The 16812-nt window shown below is 44.6% G+C and overlaps 1 protein-coding gene and 13 non-coding genes across 14 annotated transcripts in view; 1 reads left to right on the top strand and 13 right to left on the bottom strand.

Annotated features, from left to right (window-relative positions):
* LOC147323410 (uncharacterized) overlaps window positions 1–16812 on the top strand; it is a 36968-nt gene that overhangs the window by 8250 nt on the left and 11906 nt on the right. Inside the window, exon 3 of the mRNA XM_086304895.1 lies at window positions 2080–2242. Within this exon, the coding sequence (XP_086161021.1) occupies window positions 2080–2242 (163 nt within the window). The remainder of the gene's footprint in view (window positions 1–2079; window positions 2243–16812) is intronic.
* Window positions 2954–3036, bottom strand: trnal-cag (transfer RNA leucine (anticodon CAG)). The gene has a single exon. It is a non-coding gene; the product is annotated as a tRNA-Leu (tRNA).
* On the bottom strand, window positions 4101–4183 carry trnal-cag (transfer RNA leucine (anticodon CAG)). The gene has a single exon. It is a non-coding gene; the product is annotated as a tRNA-Leu (tRNA).
* trnal-cag (transfer RNA leucine (anticodon CAG)) lies at window positions 5248–5330 on the bottom strand. The gene has a single exon. It is a non-coding gene; the product is annotated as a tRNA-Leu (tRNA).
* trnal-cag (transfer RNA leucine (anticodon CAG)) lies at window positions 6395–6477 on the bottom strand. The gene has a single exon. It is a non-coding gene; the product is annotated as a tRNA-Leu (tRNA).
* On the bottom strand, window positions 7542–7624 carry trnal-cag (transfer RNA leucine (anticodon CAG)). Its single transcript has one exon. It is a non-coding gene; the product is annotated as a tRNA-Leu (tRNA).
* trnal-cag (transfer RNA leucine (anticodon CAG)) lies at window positions 8689–8771 on the bottom strand. Its single transcript has one exon. It is a non-coding gene; the product is annotated as a tRNA-Leu (tRNA).
* trnal-cag (transfer RNA leucine (anticodon CAG)) lies at window positions 9836–9918 on the bottom strand. Its single transcript has one exon. It is a non-coding gene; the product is annotated as a tRNA-Leu (tRNA).
* Window positions 10983–11065, bottom strand: trnal-cag (transfer RNA leucine (anticodon CAG)). The gene has a single exon. It is a non-coding gene; the product is annotated as a tRNA-Leu (tRNA).
* trnal-cag (transfer RNA leucine (anticodon CAG)) lies at window positions 12130–12212 on the bottom strand. The gene has a single exon. It is a non-coding gene; the product is annotated as a tRNA-Leu (tRNA).
* Window positions 13277–13359, bottom strand: trnal-cag (transfer RNA leucine (anticodon CAG)). The gene has a single exon. It is a non-coding gene; the product is annotated as a tRNA-Leu (tRNA).
* On the bottom strand, window positions 14424–14506 carry trnal-cag (transfer RNA leucine (anticodon CAG)). The gene has a single exon. It is a non-coding gene; the product is annotated as a tRNA-Leu (tRNA).
* trnal-cag (transfer RNA leucine (anticodon CAG)) lies at window positions 15571–15653 on the bottom strand. The gene has a single exon. It is a non-coding gene; the product is annotated as a tRNA-Leu (tRNA).
* Window positions 16718–16800, bottom strand: trnal-cag (transfer RNA leucine (anticodon CAG)). Its single transcript has one exon. It is a non-coding gene; the product is annotated as a tRNA-Leu (tRNA).

Here is a 16812-nt window from a genome sequence, read left to right as displayed (position 1 = left end):
GCTGTTTCAGAGGTCTCACTAGTGGGTGTGGTAACTGAGGTAAATGGTGCTCGACCAATATTAAGCAGGTGCCTAGAGATAAAAGCTTCTCTAAGGCCCACAGGCACAACTGGAACTCTACAAGAGGAATAGAGATTTGGAATATTTGAGGTAAATGGTGCTCGACCAATATTAAGGAGGTGCCTAGAGATAAAATCTTCTCTAAGGCCCACAGGCACAACTGGAACTCTACAAGAGGAATAGAGATTTGGAATAATTGAGGTAAATGGTCTTCGACCAATATTAAGGAGGTGCCTGGTGATGAAATCTTCTCTAAGGCCCACAGGCACATCTGGAACTCTACAAGAGGAATAGAGATTTGGAGCATTTGTTTGAACTCTGGAAGAAATTGTTTCTTCTTCCTTTGTTTGAAGACTGCCTGGGACAACATTTTGTTCATTATCTTCGGGTCCGTTATCTGAAGGTTCAGGAAGAATGGCATTTAATAAATCAGTGTTGTAACTCTCGCTGGCTGAAGACTTTTCATCTTCAGCGTTGTTCATATTAACACTGGTTGTAGGAATCTTAGTTGTTTCACTGGAGGGTGACTGTTCGTATTCAAAGTTGTTTACAGAAACACTCGGTGAAGGAACCTCAGTTGTTTCAGAGGTGGGTGACTTTTCCGTTTCATTAGTGGGTGAGGTAAATGGTGCTCGACCAATATTTAAAATGTGCCTGGTGACAAAAATGACTCCTCGCCCAACCGACTCAACTGGAGCTGTAATAATGGAAGACAGAGCTGAAAGATTTGTTTGAACTCTGGAAAAAAACGTTTCTTTGTCCTCTCTTTGAAAACTTCCTTGGTCAGCGTTTTGTTCATTCTCTTCAGATTTGTTCATATCTGAAGGTTTGGGGAGGACGCCATTGAATAAATCAGTGCTGTAATTCTCACTGGTGGGAGACTCTTCATGTTCAAAGTTGTTTATACTGGTTTTAGGAGCCTCATCTATTTCAGAGGTGGTTGCCTGTTCATTTTCATAGGCGTTTACAGAAACACTGGTTTTAGGAACCTCAGACTGTTCATCTCTAGAAATAGATATCGGTAAGACGAACCCATCAGACTCTAAATAATATCTGTCAAGCTCCTCAAAGCCATCTCTGTCTGAAGAATTTTTATGACTGAACACTGAGCGCCACATATTTGCAGACGACTATCGATTCAGCGTTAAAACACTAGGTGCAGTAAAGTAGAGTGCCTTACCTTGGGGGTATTTATGAGCTCGCGTTCTAAGATGAGTATTTATGAGCTCGCGTTGTAATGTGATGTCAAGGCACACGTGCCGTGACGTCACAGTACACTTACTCTTTGAAATTCATTCGGTCACAAAACGTTTTGAACCTCCACCTCCCTGAACGTTAGTATCAACCATTAAGCTAACCTTAATATTAACCTGCTGTTATCGAGGAATTGCGACCCAGACAGGAAAAAACCCGGGGTGCATCCGCCCTTCGGATACGGCCCTGCTGTCTCACCGGCGGGCACCAGTGGGCCTGCGACGATTAACAAACAACACACTCTCCTTTTGTTATTATTTACTTTTTGTTTTCAAGTTTTACGGCTTGCTCTCACATAGAAAGCTCCTGACTGAACAGCAGCGCTTGTCTAAAGAACAATGCTGTTAACGTGGAGTGAAATTATACTGGTCGAAGGTATTAAAGGTAACTTCTTGGTGTTTTTATTTACAAATGTTAGATTGTGGGAAGCCGAGTTAGCTTAAAGCACATTGACTATTAGGATATTAGCTAAATAAATAATGGTGGCTTGTATTTTTTGTATATATTTATATGGTGCTGTAACCAGTGAGTGTGCCAAAGCACTCACAGGCGGCGGTCCTAACGCAGCAGTTGCCCCCAGCTGCTGTCAGAGCAGGAGATGTTTACACCTACGCGTCCAAACTGCAAATTAATTGCGCATGAGCGAAGCCGCTGCTCCTGCACTGACTATAACGCAGGTCGGGAGAAGCGGTAGTTGTACATTGCTTTGTTTAAAATAAATCAATGCACTAAAATACACCATTCCAATCATCTGTTCAACCTGAGCCTGTCGCTGGGGAAAGTTCCACAGCTGTGGAAGACCTCCTGTGTGGTACTGGTACCAAAGACCTCCCATCCCAAGGACCTCAGCAGCTTCAGGTAGGTAGCCCTGACATCACATCTGATGAAGACCCTCCAGAGGCTGCTTCTAAGCCATCTGCACCCCCTGGTGAGGTCTTCATTGGATCCGCTGCAGTTTGCTTACCAGCCTGGCATTGGGGTGGAGGACGCCATCATCTACCTCCTGCACCGAGCTCTGACTTACCTGGAGAAGTCAGTCCTCTACTCCCTCGACTGCAGACGGTTCCAACACCATCATTAAGTTTGCAGATGACACCACGGTGATTGGCCTCATCAGTGACAACGATGAGGCCGCCTACAGGGAGGAGGTGGATCGTCTGGCTGAGTGGTGCGACAGAAACAACCTGCTGCTTAACACCGAGAAGACCAAGGAGCTCATCGTGGACTACAGGAGGAATGCTGACCCACATCCACATTAAGGGGACAGCTTGGAGCGTGTGAGCAGCTTCAAGTTCCTGGGAGTCCACATCTCCGAGGATCTCACCTGGATGACCAACTGCTCCAAGCTGGTCAAGAAGGCTCACCAGTGCCTCTTCTTCTTGAGGACTCTGAGGAAGAACCACCTGTCATCAGACATCCTGGTGAACTTCTATCGAGCATCCTGACCAACTGTATAACAGTCTGGTACGGGAACTGCTCTGCCTCGGACCGGAAGGCGTTGCAGACATCGCCAGAGCACCACTTCCTGCACTACAGCACCCCCGACACTAACTAAACCAGATTTCAAGTTCATAACGTATCAAAGCAGTTGCCTTTATTGAAGGAAGGTATCACAGTCTTATGTTTAATGAGCAAGTAATGTCAGGAGTGGGATTTGAACCCACGCCTCCAGGAGAGACTGCGACCTGAACGCAGCGCCTTAGACCTCTCGGCCATCCTGACACATTTGCACTTGTTGATACAGAATCCACATGACAGGCTAGCAGATCAAGACACCTTTACAACTGATCAGATTGGCAGACTATTACACCTCTTCTTTACCAACACATATTCAGCTGAGATTCAAGAAGTCACTTTGATGAGTGGTGAGACTTTTCTTCAACTATCTGATAAATGAACGTGACCAAGTTGCAGTACAGAAAGGAACTGACTTCTACTTCACATCTAAAGCACATTTGTGAGATTTGAGGTTTAGAGCTATGTATTTTTGCAGGCTGAGATCCAGTTGGTGAAGGAACTTGTAATGGATATCTGTGAAGGTTCTGTCATCCAGGTCATTGTAGTCTAAGGAGCTTGGAAACTTCTTTAAACTTCTTTAAGTTGCTTGAAGACGTTTCACCTCTCATCCGAGAAATTTCTTCAGTTCTAGGGTCAAATGGTGGAGTGTCTCAGATTTAAGGCCTGTGGGAGTGTCTGCCCAAGAGGGACTATGGACCCTCTAATGATCCTCTCCCTAATGACACGAGCCAAAGTGTGAAAACGGGTTTAGGTTACAAGCAACCAAGGATTCGGGTGAGCTCATTGTGAAACCTAGCCCCAACCTATCATGTGATTTCCTGAGGTCAAATGGCCCAAGATGTGAGTGGGCGTTAAGGCTTCTGGGAAGGTATCTCAACACTGGATTATAGATGTCAGACAGTTGGTGCCCTATGCCACCACCTCTGTTCAAAGATGGTCATTCACAGTGGACATAGATGTAACGGAGCAGTCTGTATCTGCAGTGAATTTGGCTGTGTGGAAAAATTGATTTTGCAAAACATTCGGACTCCAGTAGACGCATGAGAGAGAGGTACTTGAGGTCAGTATCTTGCACAAGGATATTTGGCATGTAGATTAAAGCATCCCATCACCAACCTGGTAGGTGACCTGCACTACAGCACCCCCGACACTAACTAAATCAGATTTCAAGTTCATAACTTATCAAAGCAGTTGCCATTTGGTGGCAACTCCTTTATTGACAGAAGACATGACATATCATGTCAATCTTACAGTTAATGAGCAAAGAATGTCAGGAGTGGGATTTGAACCCACGCCTCTAGGAGAGACTGCGACCTGAACGCAGCGCCTTAGACCGCTCGGCCATCCTGACACATTTGCACTTGTTGATACAGAATCCACATGACAGGCTAGCAGATCAAGACACCTTTACAACTGATCAGATTGGCAGACTATTACACCTCTTCTTTACCAACACATATTCAGCTGAGATTCAAGAAGTCACTTTGATGAGTGGTGAGACTTTTCTTCAACTATCTGATAAATGAACGTGACCAAGTTGCAGTACAGAAAGGAACTGACTTCTACTTCACATCTAAAGCACATTTGTGAGATTTGAGGTTTAGAGCTATGTATTTTTGCAGGCTGAGATCCAGTTGGTGAAGGAACTTGTAATGGATATCTGTGAAGGTTCTGTCATCCAGGTCATTGTAGTCTAAGGAGCTTGGAAACTTCTTTAAACTTCTTTAAGTTGCTTGAAGACGTTTCACCTCTCATCCGAGAAATTTCTTCAGTTCTAGGGTCAAATGGTGGAGTGTCTCAGATTTAAGGCCTGTGGGAGTGTCTGCCCAAGAGGGACTATGGACCCTCTAATGATCCTCTCCCTAATGACACGAGCCAAAGTGTGAAAACGGGTGTAGGTCACAAGCAACCAAGGATTCGGGTGAGCTCATTGTGAAACCTAGCCCCAACCTATCATGTGATTTCCTGAGGTCAAATGGCCCAAGATGTGAGTGGGCGTTAAGGCTTCTGGGAAGGTATCTCAACACTGGATTATAGATGTCAGACAGTTGGTGCTCTATGCCACCACCTCTGTTCAAAGATGGTCATTCACAGTGGACATAGATGTAACGGAGCAGTCTGTATCTGCAGTGAATTTGGCTGTGTGGAAAAATTGATTTTGCACAACATTCGGACTCCGGTAGACGCATGAGAGAGAGGTACTTGAGGTCAGTATCTTGCACAAGGATATTTGGCATGTAGATTAAAGCATCCCATCACCAACCTGGTAGGTGACCTGCACTACAGCACCCCCGACACTAACTAAATCAGATTTCAAGTTCATAACTTATCAAAGCAGTTGCCATTTGGTGGCAACTCCTTTATTGACAGAAGACATGACATATCATGTCAATCTTACAGTTAATGAGCAAAGAATGTCAGGAGTGGGATTTGAACCCACGCCTCTAGGAGAGACTGCGACCTGAACGCAGCGCCTTAGACCGCTCGGCCATCCTGACACATTTGCACTTGTTGATACAGAATCCACATGACAGGCTAGCAGATCAAGACACCTTTACAACTGATCAGATTGGCAGACTATTACACCTCTTCTTTACCAACACATATTCAGCTGAGATTCAAGAAGTCACTTTGATGAGTGGTGAGACTTTTCTTCAACTATCTGATAAATGAACGTGACCAAGTTGCAGTACAGAAAGGAACTGACTTCTACTTCACATCTAAAGCACATTTGTGAGATTTGAGGTTTAGAGCTATGTATTTTTGCAGGCTGAGATCCAGTTGGTGAAGGAACTTGTAATGGATATCTGTGAAGGTTCTGTCATCCAGGTCATTGTAGTCTAAGGAGCTTGGAAACTTCTTTAAACTTCTTTAAGTTGCTTGAAGACGTTTCACCTCTCATCCGAGAAATTTCTTCAGTTCTAGGGTCAAATGGTGGAGTGTCTCAGATTTAAGGCCTGTGGGAGTGTCTGCCCAAGAGGGACTATGGACCCTCTAATGATCCTCTCCCTAATGACACGAGCCAAAGTGTGAAAACGGGTGTAGGTCACAAGCAACCAAGGATTCGGGTGAGCTCATTGTGAAACCTAGCCCCAACCTATCATGTGATTTCCTGAGGTCAAATGGCCCAAGATGTGAGTGGCCGTTAAGGCTTCTGGGAAGGTATCTCAACACTGGATTATAGATGTCAGACAGTTGGTGCCCTATGCCACCACCTCTGTTCAAAGATGGTCATTCACAGTGGACATAGATGTAACGGAGCAGTCTGTATCTGCAGTGAATTTGGCTGTGTGGAAAAATTGATTTTGCAAAACATTCGGACTCCGGTAGACGCATGAGAGAGAGGTACTTGAGGTCAGTATCTTGCACAAGGATATTTGGCATGTAGATTAAAGCATCCCATCACCAACCTGGTAGGTGACCTGCACTACAGCACCCCCGACACTAACTAAATCAGATTTCAAGTTCATAACTTATCAAAGCAGTTGCCATTTGGTGGCAACTCCTTTATTGACAGAAGACATGACATATCATGTCAATCTTACAGTTAATGAGCAAAGAATGTCAGGAGTGGGATTTGAACCCACGCCTCTAGGAGAGACTGCGACCTGAACGCAGCGCCTTAGACCGCTCGGCCATCCTGACACATTTGCACTTGTTGATACAGAATCCACATGACAGGCTAGCAGATCAAGACACCTTTACAACTGATCAGATTGGCAGACTATTACACCTCTTCTTTACCAACACATATTCAGCTGAGATTCAAGAAGTCACTTTGATGAGTGGTGAGACTTTTCTTCAACTATCTGATAAATGAACGTGACCAAGTTGCAGTACAGAAAGGAACTGACTTCTACTTCACATCTAAAGCACATTTGTGAGATTTGAGGTTTAGAGCTATGTATTTTTGCAGGCTGAGATCCAGTTGGTGAAGGAACTTGTAATGGATATCTGTGAAGGTTCTGTCATCCAGGTCATTGTAGTCTAAGGAGCTTGGAAACTTCTTTAAACTTCTTTAAGTTGCTTGAAGACGTTTCACCTCTCATCCGAGAAATTTCTTCAGTTCTAGGGTCAAATGGTGGAGTGTCTCAGATTTAAGGCCTGTGGGAGTGTCTGCCCAAGAGGGACTATGGACCCTCTAATGATCCTCTCCCTAATGACACGAGCCAAAGTGTGAAAACGGTTGTAGGTCACAAGCAACCAAGGATTCGGGTGAGCTCATTGTGAAACCTAGCCCCAACCTATCATGTGATTTCCTGAGGTCAAATGGCCCAAGATGTGAGTGGGCGTTACGGCTTCTGGGAAGGTATCTCAACACTGGATTATAGATGTCAGACAGTTGGTGCCCTATGCCACCACCTCTGTTCAAAGATGGTCATTCACAGTGGACATAGATGTAACGGAGCAGTCTGTACCTGCAGTGAATTTGGCTGTGTGGAAAAATTGATTTTGCAAAACATTCGGACTCCGGTAGACGCATGAGAGAGAGGTACTTGAGGTCAGTATCTTGCACAAGGATATTTGGCATGTAGATTAAAGCATCCCATCACCAACCTGGTAGGTGACCTGCACTACAGCACCCCCGACACTAACTAAATCAGATTTCAAGTTCATAACTTATCAAAGCAGTTGCCATTTGGTGGCAACTCCTTTATTGACAGAAGACATGACATATCATGTCAATCTTACGGTTAATGAGCAAAGAATGTCAGGAGTGGGATTTGAACCCACGCCTCTAGGAGAGACTGCGACCTGAACGCAGCGCCTTAGACCGCTCGGCCATCCTGACACATTTGCACTTGTTGATACAGAATCCACATGACAGGCTAGCAGATCAAGACACCTTTACAACTGATCAGATTGGCAGACTATTACACCTCTTCTTTACCAACACATATTCAGCTGAGATTCAAGAAGTCACTTTGATGAGTGGTGAGACTTTTCTTCAACTATCTGATAAATGAACGTGACCAAGTTGCAGTACAGAAAGGAACTGACTTCTACTTCACATCTAAAGCACATTTGTGAGATTTGAGGTTTAGAGCTATGTATTTTTGCAGGCTGAGATCCAGTTGGTGAAGGAACTTGTAATGGATATCTGTGAAGGTTCTGTCATCCAGCTCATTGTAGTCTAAGGAGCTTGGAAACTTCTTTAAACTTCTTTAAGTTGCTTGAAGACGTTTCACCTCTCATCCGAGAAATTTCTTCAGTTCTAGGGTCAAATGGTGGAGTGTCTCAGATTTAAGGCCTGTGGGAGTGTCTGCCCAAGAGGGACTATGGACCCTCTAATGATCCTCTCCCTAATGACACGAGCCAAAGTGTGAAAACGGGTGTAGGTCACAAGCAACCAAGGATTCGGGTGAGCTCATTGTGAAACCTAGCCCCAACCTATCATGTGATTTCCTGAGGTCAAATGGCCCAAGATGTGAGTGGGCGTTACGGCTTCTGGGAAGGTATCTCAACACTGGATTATAGATGTCAGACAGTTGGTGCCCTATGCCACCACCTCTGTTCAAAGATGGTCATTCACAGTGGACATAGATGTAACGGAGCAGTCTGTATCTGCAGTGAATTTGGCTGTGTGGAAAAATTGATTTCGCAAAACATTCGGACTCCGGTAGACGCATGAGAGAGAGGTACTTGAGGTCAATATCTTGCACAAGGATATTTGGCATGTAGATTAAAGCATCCCATCACCAACCTGGTAGGTGACCTGCACTACAGCACCCCCGACACTAACTAAATCAGATTTCAAGTTCATAACTTATCAAAGCAGTTGCCATTTGGTGGCAACTCCTTTATTGACAGAAGACATGACATATCATGTCAATCTTACGGTTAATGAGCAAAGAATGTCAGGAGTGGGATTTGAACCCACGCCTCTAGGAGAGACTGCGACCTGAACGCAGCGCCTTAGACCGCTCGGCCATCCTGACACATTTGCACTTGTTGATACAGAATCCACATGACAGGCTAGCAGATCAAGACACCTTTACAACTGATCAGATTGGCAGACTATTACACCTCTTCTTTACCAACACATATTCAGCTGAGATTCAAGAAGTCACTTTGATGAGTGGTGAGACTTTTCTTCAACTATCTGATAAATGAACGTGACCAAGTTGCAGTACAGAAAGGAACTGACTTCTACTTCACATCTAAAGCACATTTGTGAGATTTGAGGTTTAGAGCTATGTATTTTTGCAGGCTGAGATCCAGTTGGTGAAGGAACTTGTAATGGATGTCTGTGAAGGTTCTGTCATCCAGCTCATTGTAGTCTAAGGAGCTTGGAAACTTCTTTAAACTTCTTTAAGTTGCTTGAAGACGTTTCACCTCTCATCCGAGAAATTTCTTCAGTTCTAGGGTCAAATGGTGGAGTGTCTCAGATTTAAGGCCTGTGGGAGTGTCTGCCCAAGAGGGACTATGGACCCTCTAATGATCCTCTCCCTAATGACACGAGCCAAAGTGTGAAAACGGGTGTAGGTCACAAGCAACCAAGGATTCGGGTGAGCTCATTGTGAAACCTAGCCCCAACCTATCATGTGATTTCCTGAGGTCAAATGGCCCAAGATGTGAGTGGGCGTTACGGCTTCTGGGAAGGTATCTCAACACTGGATTATAGATGTCAGACAGTTGGTGCCCTATGCCACCACCTCTGTTCAAAGATGGTCATTCACAGTGGACATAGATGTAACGGAGCAGTCTGTATCTGCAGTGAATTTGGCTGTGTGGAAAAATTGATTTTGCAAAACATTCGGACTCCGGTAGACGCATGAGAGAGAGGTACTTGAGGTCAGTATCTTGCACAAGGATATTTGGCATGTAGATTAAAGCATCCCATCACCAACCTGGTAGGTGACCTGCACTACAGCACCCCCGACACTAACTAAATCAGATTTCAAGTTCATAACTTATCAAAGCAGTTGCCATTTGGTGGCAACTCCTTTATTGACAGAAGACATGACATATCATGTCAATCTTACAGTTAATGAGCAAAGAATGTCAGGAGTGGGATTTGAACCCACGCCTCTAGGAGAGACTGCGACCTGAACGCAGCGCCTTAGACCGCTCGGCCATCCTGACACATTTGCACTTGTTGATACAGAATCCACATGACAGGCTAGCAGATCAAGACACCTTTACAACTGATCAGATTGGCAGACTATTACACCTCTTCTTTACCAACACATATTCAGCTGAGATTCAAGAAGTCACTTTGATGAGTGGTGAGACTTTTCTTCAACTATCTGATAAATGAACGTGACCAAGTTGCAGTACAGAAAGGAACTGACTTCTACTTCACATCTAAAGCACATTTGTGAGATTTGAGGTTTAGAGCTATGTATTTTTGCAGGCTGAGATCCAGTTGGTGAAGGAACTTGTAATGGATGTCTGTGAAGGTTCTGTCATCCAGGTCATTGTAGTCTAAGGAGCTTGGAAACTTCTTTAAACTTCTTTAAGTTGCTTGAAGACGTTTCACCTCTCATCCGAGAAATTTCTTCAGTTCTAGGGTCAAATGGTGGAGTGTCTCAGATTTAAGGCCTGTGGGAGTGTCTGCCCAAGAGGGACTATGGACCCTCTAATGATCCTCTCCCTAATGACACGAGCCAAAGTGTGAAAACGGGTGTAGGTCACAAGCAACCAAGGATTCGGGTGAGCTCATTGTGAAACCTAGCCCCAACCTATCATGTGATTTCCTGAGGTCAAATGGCCCAAGATGTGAGTGGGCGTTACGGCTTCTGGGAAGGTATCTCAACACTGGATTATAGATGTCACACAGTTGGTGCCCTATGCCACCACCTCTGTTTAAAGATGGTCATTCACAGTGGACATAGATGTAACGGAGCAGTCTGTATCTGCAGTGAATTTGGCTGTGTGGAAAAAGTGATTTCGCAAAACATTCGGACTCCGGTAGACGCATGAGAGAGAGGTACTTGAGGTCAGTATCTTGCACAAGGATATTTGGCATGTAGATTAAAGCATCCCATCACCAACCTGGTAGGTGACCTGCACTACAGCACCCCCGACACTAACTAAATCAGATTTCAAGTTCATAACTTATCAAAGCAGTTGCCATTTGGTGGCAACTCCTTTATTGACAGAAGACATGACATATCATGTCAATCTTACGGTTAATGAGCAAAGAATGTCAGGAGTGGGATTTGAACCCACGCCTCTAGGAGAGACTGCGACCTGAACGCAGCGCCTTAGACCGCTCGGCCATCCTGACACATTTGCACTTGTTGATACAGAATCCACATGACAGGCTAGCAGATCAAGACACCTTTACAACTGATCAGATTGGCAGACTATTACACCTCTTCTTTACCAACACATATTCAGCTGAGATTCAAGAAGTCACTTTGATGAGTGGTGAGACTTTTCTTCAACTATCTGATAAATGAACGTGACCAAGTTGCAGTACAGAAAGGAACTGACTTCTACTTCACATCTAAAGCACATTTGTGAGATTTGAGGTTTAGAGCTATGTATTTTTGCAGGCTGAGATCCAGTTGGTGAAGGAACTTGTAATGGATGTCTGTGAAGGTTCTGTCATCCAGGTCATTGTAGTCTAAGGAGCTTGGAAACTTCTTTAAACTTCTTTAAGTTGCTTGAAGACGTTTCACCTCTCATCCGAGAAATTTCTTCAGTTCTAGGGTCAAATGGTGGAGTGTCTCAGATTTAAGGCCTGTGGGAGTGTCTGCCCAAGAGGGACTATGGACCCTCTAATGATCCTCTCCCTAATGACACGAGCCAAAGTGTGAAAACGGGTGTAGGTCACAAGCAACCAAGGATTCGGGTGAGCTCATTGTGAAACCTAGCTCCAACCTATCATGTGATTTCCTGAGGTCAAATGGCCCAAGATGTGAGTGGGCGTTACGGCTTCTGGGAAGGTATCTCAACACTGGATTATAGATGTCAGACAGTTGGTGCCCTATGCCACCACCTCTGTTCAAAGATGGTCATTCACAGTGGACATAGATGTAACGGAGCAGTCTGTATCTGCAGTGAATTTGGCTGTGTGGAAAAATTGATTTCGCAAAACATTCGGACTCCGGTAGACGCATGAGAGAGAGGTACTTGAGGTCAATATCTTGCACAAGGATATTTGGCATGTAGATTAAAGCATCCCATCACCAACCTGGTAGGTGACCTGCACTACAGCACCCCCGACACTAACTAAATCAGATTTCAAGTTCATAACTTATCAAAGCAGTTGCCATTTGGTGGCAACTCCTTTATTGACAGAAGACATGACATATCATGTCAATCTTACGGTTAATGAGCAAAGAATGTCAGGAGTGGGATTTGAACCCACGCCTCTAGGAGAGACTGCGACCTGAACGCCGCGCCTTAGACCTCTCGGCCATCCTGACACATTTGCACTTGTTGATACAGAATCCACATGACAGGCTAGCAGATCAAGACACCTTTACAACTGATCAGATTGGCAGACTATTACACCTCTTCTTTACCAACACATATTCAGCTGAGATTCAAGAAGTCACTTTGATGAGTGGTGAGACTTTTCTTCAACTATCTGATAAATGAACGTGACCAAGTTGCAGTACAGAAAGGAACTGACTTCTACTTCACATCTAAAGCACATTTGTGAGATTTGAGGTTTAGAGCTATGTATTTTTGCAGGCTGAGATCCAGTTGGTGAAGGAACTTGTAATGGATGTCTGTGAAGGTTCTGTCATCCAGCTCATTGTAGTCTAAGGAGCTTGGAAACTTCTTTAAACTTCTTTAAGTTGCTTGAAGACGTTTCACCTCTCATCCGAGAAATTTCTTCAGTTCTAGGGTCAAATGGTGGAGTGTCTCAGATTTAAGGCCTGTGGGAGTGTCTGCCCAAGAGGGACTATGGACCCTCTAATGATCCTCTCCCTAATGACACGAGCCAAAGTGTGAAAACGGGTGTAGGTCACAAGCAACCAAGGATTCGGGTGAGCTCATTGTGAAACCTAGCCCCAACCTATCATGTGATTTCCTGAGGTCAAATGGCCCAAGATGTGAGTGGGCGTTACGGCTTCTGGGAAGGTATCTCAACACTGGATTATAGATGTCAGACAGTTGGTGCCCTATGCCACCACCTCTGTTCAAAGATGGTCATTCACAGTGGACATAGATGTAACGGAGCAGTCTGTATCTGCAGTGAATTTGGCTGTGTGGAAAAATTGATTTTGCAAAACATTCGGACTCCGGTAGACGCATGAGAGAGAGGTACTTGAGGTCAGTATCTTGCACAAGGATATTTGGCATGTAGATTAAAGCATCCCATCACCAACCTGGTAGGTGACCTGCACTACAGCACCCCCGACACTAACTAAATCAGATTTCAAGTTCATAACTTATCAAAGCAGTTGCCATTTGGTGGCAACTCCTTTATTGACAGAAGACATGACATATCATGTCAATCTTACAGTTAATGAGCAAAGAATGTCAGGAGTGGGATTTGAACCCACGCCTCTAGGAGAGACTGCGACCTGAACGCAGCGCCTTAGACCGCTCGGCCATCCTGACACATTTGCACTTGTTGATACAGAATCCACATGACAGGCTAGCAGATCAAGACACCTTTACAACTGATCAGATTGGCAGACTATTACACCTCTTCTTTACCAACACATATTCAGCTGAGATTCAAGAAGTCACTTTGATGAGTGGTGAGACTTTTCTTCAACTATCTGATAAATGAACGTGACCAAGTTGCAGTACAGAAAGGAACTGACTTCTACTTCACATCTAAAGCACATTTGTGAGATTTGAGGTTTAGAGCTATGTATTTTTGCAGGCTGAGATCCAGTTGGTGAAGGAACTTGTAATGGATGTCTGTGAAGGTTCTGTCATCCAGGTCATTGTAGTCTAAGGAGCTTGGAAACTTCTTTAAACTTCTTTAAGTTGCTTGAAGACGTTTCACCTCTCATCCGAGAAATTTCTTCAGTTCTAGGGTCAAATGGTGGAGTGTCTCAGATTTAAGGCCCGTGGGAGTGTCTGCCCAAGAGGGACTATGGACCCTCTAATGATCCTCTCCCTAATGACACGAGCCAAAGTGTGAAAACGGGTGTAGGTCACAAGCAACCAAGGATTCGGGTGAGCTCATTGTGAAACCTAGCCCCAACCTATCATGTGATTTCCTGAGGTCAAATGGCCCAAGATGTGAGTGGGCGTTACGGCTTCTGGGAAGGTATCTCAACACTGGATTATAGATGTCACACAGTTGGTGCCCTATGCCACCACCTCTGTTTAAAGATGGTCATTCACAGTGGACATAGATGTAACGGAGCAGTCTGTATCTGCAGTGAATTTGGCTGTGTGGAAAAAGTGATTTCGCAAAACATTCGGACTCCGGTAGACGCATGAGAGAGAGGTACTTGAGGTCAGTATCTTGCACAAGGATATTTGGCATGTAGATTAAAGCATCCCATCACCAACCTGGTAGGTGACCTGCACTACAGCACCCCCGACACTAACTAAATCAGATTTCAAGTTCATAACTTATCAAAGCAGTTGCCATTTGGTGGCAACTCCTTTATTGACAGAAGACATGACATATCATGTCAATCTTACGGTTAATGAGCAAAGAATGTCAGGAGTGGGATTTGAACCCACGCCTCTAGGAGAGACTGCGACCTGAACGCAGCGCCTTAGACCGCTCGGCCATCCTGACACATTTGCACTTGTTGATACAGAATCCACATGACAGGCTAGCAGATCAAGACACCTTTACAACTGATCAGATTGGCAGACTATTACACCTCTTCTTTACCAACACATATTCAGCTGAGATTCAAGAAGTCACTTTGATGAGTGGTGAGACTTTTCTTCAACTATCTGATAAATGAACGTGACCAAGTTGCAGTACAGAAAGGAACTGACTTCTACTTCACATCTAAAGCACATTTGTGAGATTTGAGGTTTAGAGCTATGTATTTTTGCAGGCTGAGATCCAGTTGGTGAAGGAACTTGTAATGGATGTCTGTGAAGGTTCTGTCATCCAGCTCATTGTAGTCTAAGGAGCTTGGAAACTTCTTTAAACTTCTTTAAGTTGCTTGAAGACGTTTCACCTCTCATCCGAGAAATTTCTTCAGTTCTAGGGTCAAATGGTGGAGTGTCTCAGATTTAAGGCCTGTGGGAGTGTCTGCCCAAGAGGGACTATGGACCCTCTAATGATCCTCTCCCTAATGACACGAGCCAAAGTGTGAAAACGGGTGTAGGTCACAAGCAACCAAGGATTCGGGTGAGCTCATTGTGAAACCTAGCCCCAACCTATCATGTGATTTCCTGAGGTCAAATGGCCCAAGATGTGAGTGGGCGTTACGGCTTCTGGGAAGGTATCTCAACACTGGATTATAGATGTCAGACAGTTGGTGCCCTATGCCACCACCTCTGTTCAAAGATGGTCATTCACAGTGGACATAGATGTAACGGAGCAGTCTGTATCTGCAGTGAATTTGGCTGTGTGGAAAAATTGATTTTGCAAAACATTCGGACTCCGGTAGACGCATGAGAGAGAGGTACTTGAGGTCAGTATCTTGCACAAGGATATTTGGCATGTAGATTAAAGAATCCCATCACCAACCTGGTAGGTGACCTGCACTACAGCACCCCCGACACTAACTAAATCAGATTTCAAGTTCATAACTTATCAAAGCAGTTGCCATTTGGTGGCAACTCCTTTATTGACAGAAGACATGACATATCATGTCAATCTTACGGTTAATGAGCAAAGAATGTCAGGAGTGGGATTTGAACCCACGCCTCTAGGAGAGACTGCGACCTGAACGCAGCGCCTTAGACCGCTCGGCCATCCTGACACATTTGCACTTGTTGATACAGAATCCACATGACAGGCTAGCAGATCAAGACACCTTTACAACTGATCAGATTGGCAGACTATTACACCTCTTCTTTACCAACACATATTCAGCTGAGATTCAAGAAGTCACTTTGATGAGTGGTGAGACTTTTCTTCAACTATCTGATAAATGAACGTGACCAAGTTGCAGTACAGAAAGGAACTGACTTCTACTTCACATCTAAAGCACATTTGTGAGATTTGAGGTTTAGAGCTATGTATTTTTGCAGGCTGAGATCCAGTTGGTGAAGGAACTTGTAATGGATATCTGTGAAGGTTCTGTCATCCAGCTCATTGTAGTCTAAGGAGCTTGGAAACTTCTTTAAACTTCTTTAAGTTGCTTGAAGACGTTTCACCTCTCATCCGAGAAATTTCTTCAGTTCTAGGGTCAAATGGTGGAGTGTCTCAGATTTAAGGCCTGTGGGAGTGTCTGCCCAAGAGGGACTATGGACCCTCTAATGATCCTCTCCCTAATGACACGAGCCAAAGTGTGAAAACGGGTGTAGGTCACAAGCAACCAAGGATTCGGGTGAGCTCATTGTGAAACCTAGCCCCAACCTATCATGTGATTTCCTGAGGTCAAATGGCCCAAGATGTGAGTGGGCGTTACGGCTTCTGGGAAGGTATCTCAACACTGGATTATAGATGTCAGACAGTTGGTGCCCTATGCCACCACCTCTGTTCAAAGATGGTCATTCACAGTGGACATAGATGTAACGGAGCAGTCTGTATCTGCAGTGAATTTGGCTGTGTGGAAAAATTGATTTCGCAAAACATTCGGACTCCGGTAGACGCATGAGAGAGAGGTACTTGAGGTCAATATCTTGCACAAGGATATTTGGCATGTAGATTAAAGCATCCCATCACCAACCTGGTAGGTGACCTGCACTACAGCACCCCCGACACTAACTAAATCAGATTTCAAGTTCATAACTTATCAAAGCAGTTGCCATTTGGTGGCAACTCCTTTATTGACAGAAGACATGACATATCATGTCAATCTTACGGTTAATGAGCAAAGAATGTCAGGAGTGGGATTTGAACCCACGCCTCTAGGAGAGACTGCGACCTGAACGCAGCGCCTTAGACCGCTCGGCCATCCTGACACATTTGCACTT

The sequence above is a fragment of the Aulonocara sp. 'chitande type north' Nkhata Bay genome, linkage group LG8 (assembly GCF_057382095.1).
Source record: "Aulonocara sp. 'chitande type north' Nkhata Bay isolate Kocher_YH1m ecotype deep benthic linkage group LG8, A_spYH_male_GT1.1, whole genome shotgun sequence".
In the NCBI taxonomy this organism is placed as follows: domain Eukaryota; kingdom Metazoa; phylum Chordata; class Actinopteri; order Cichliformes; family Cichlidae; genus Aulonocara; species Aulonocara sp. 'chitande type north' Nkhata Bay.
The sequence above is the reverse complement of the archived record's forward strand: the minus strand, read 5'-3'. Positions and strand labels throughout refer to the sequence as shown.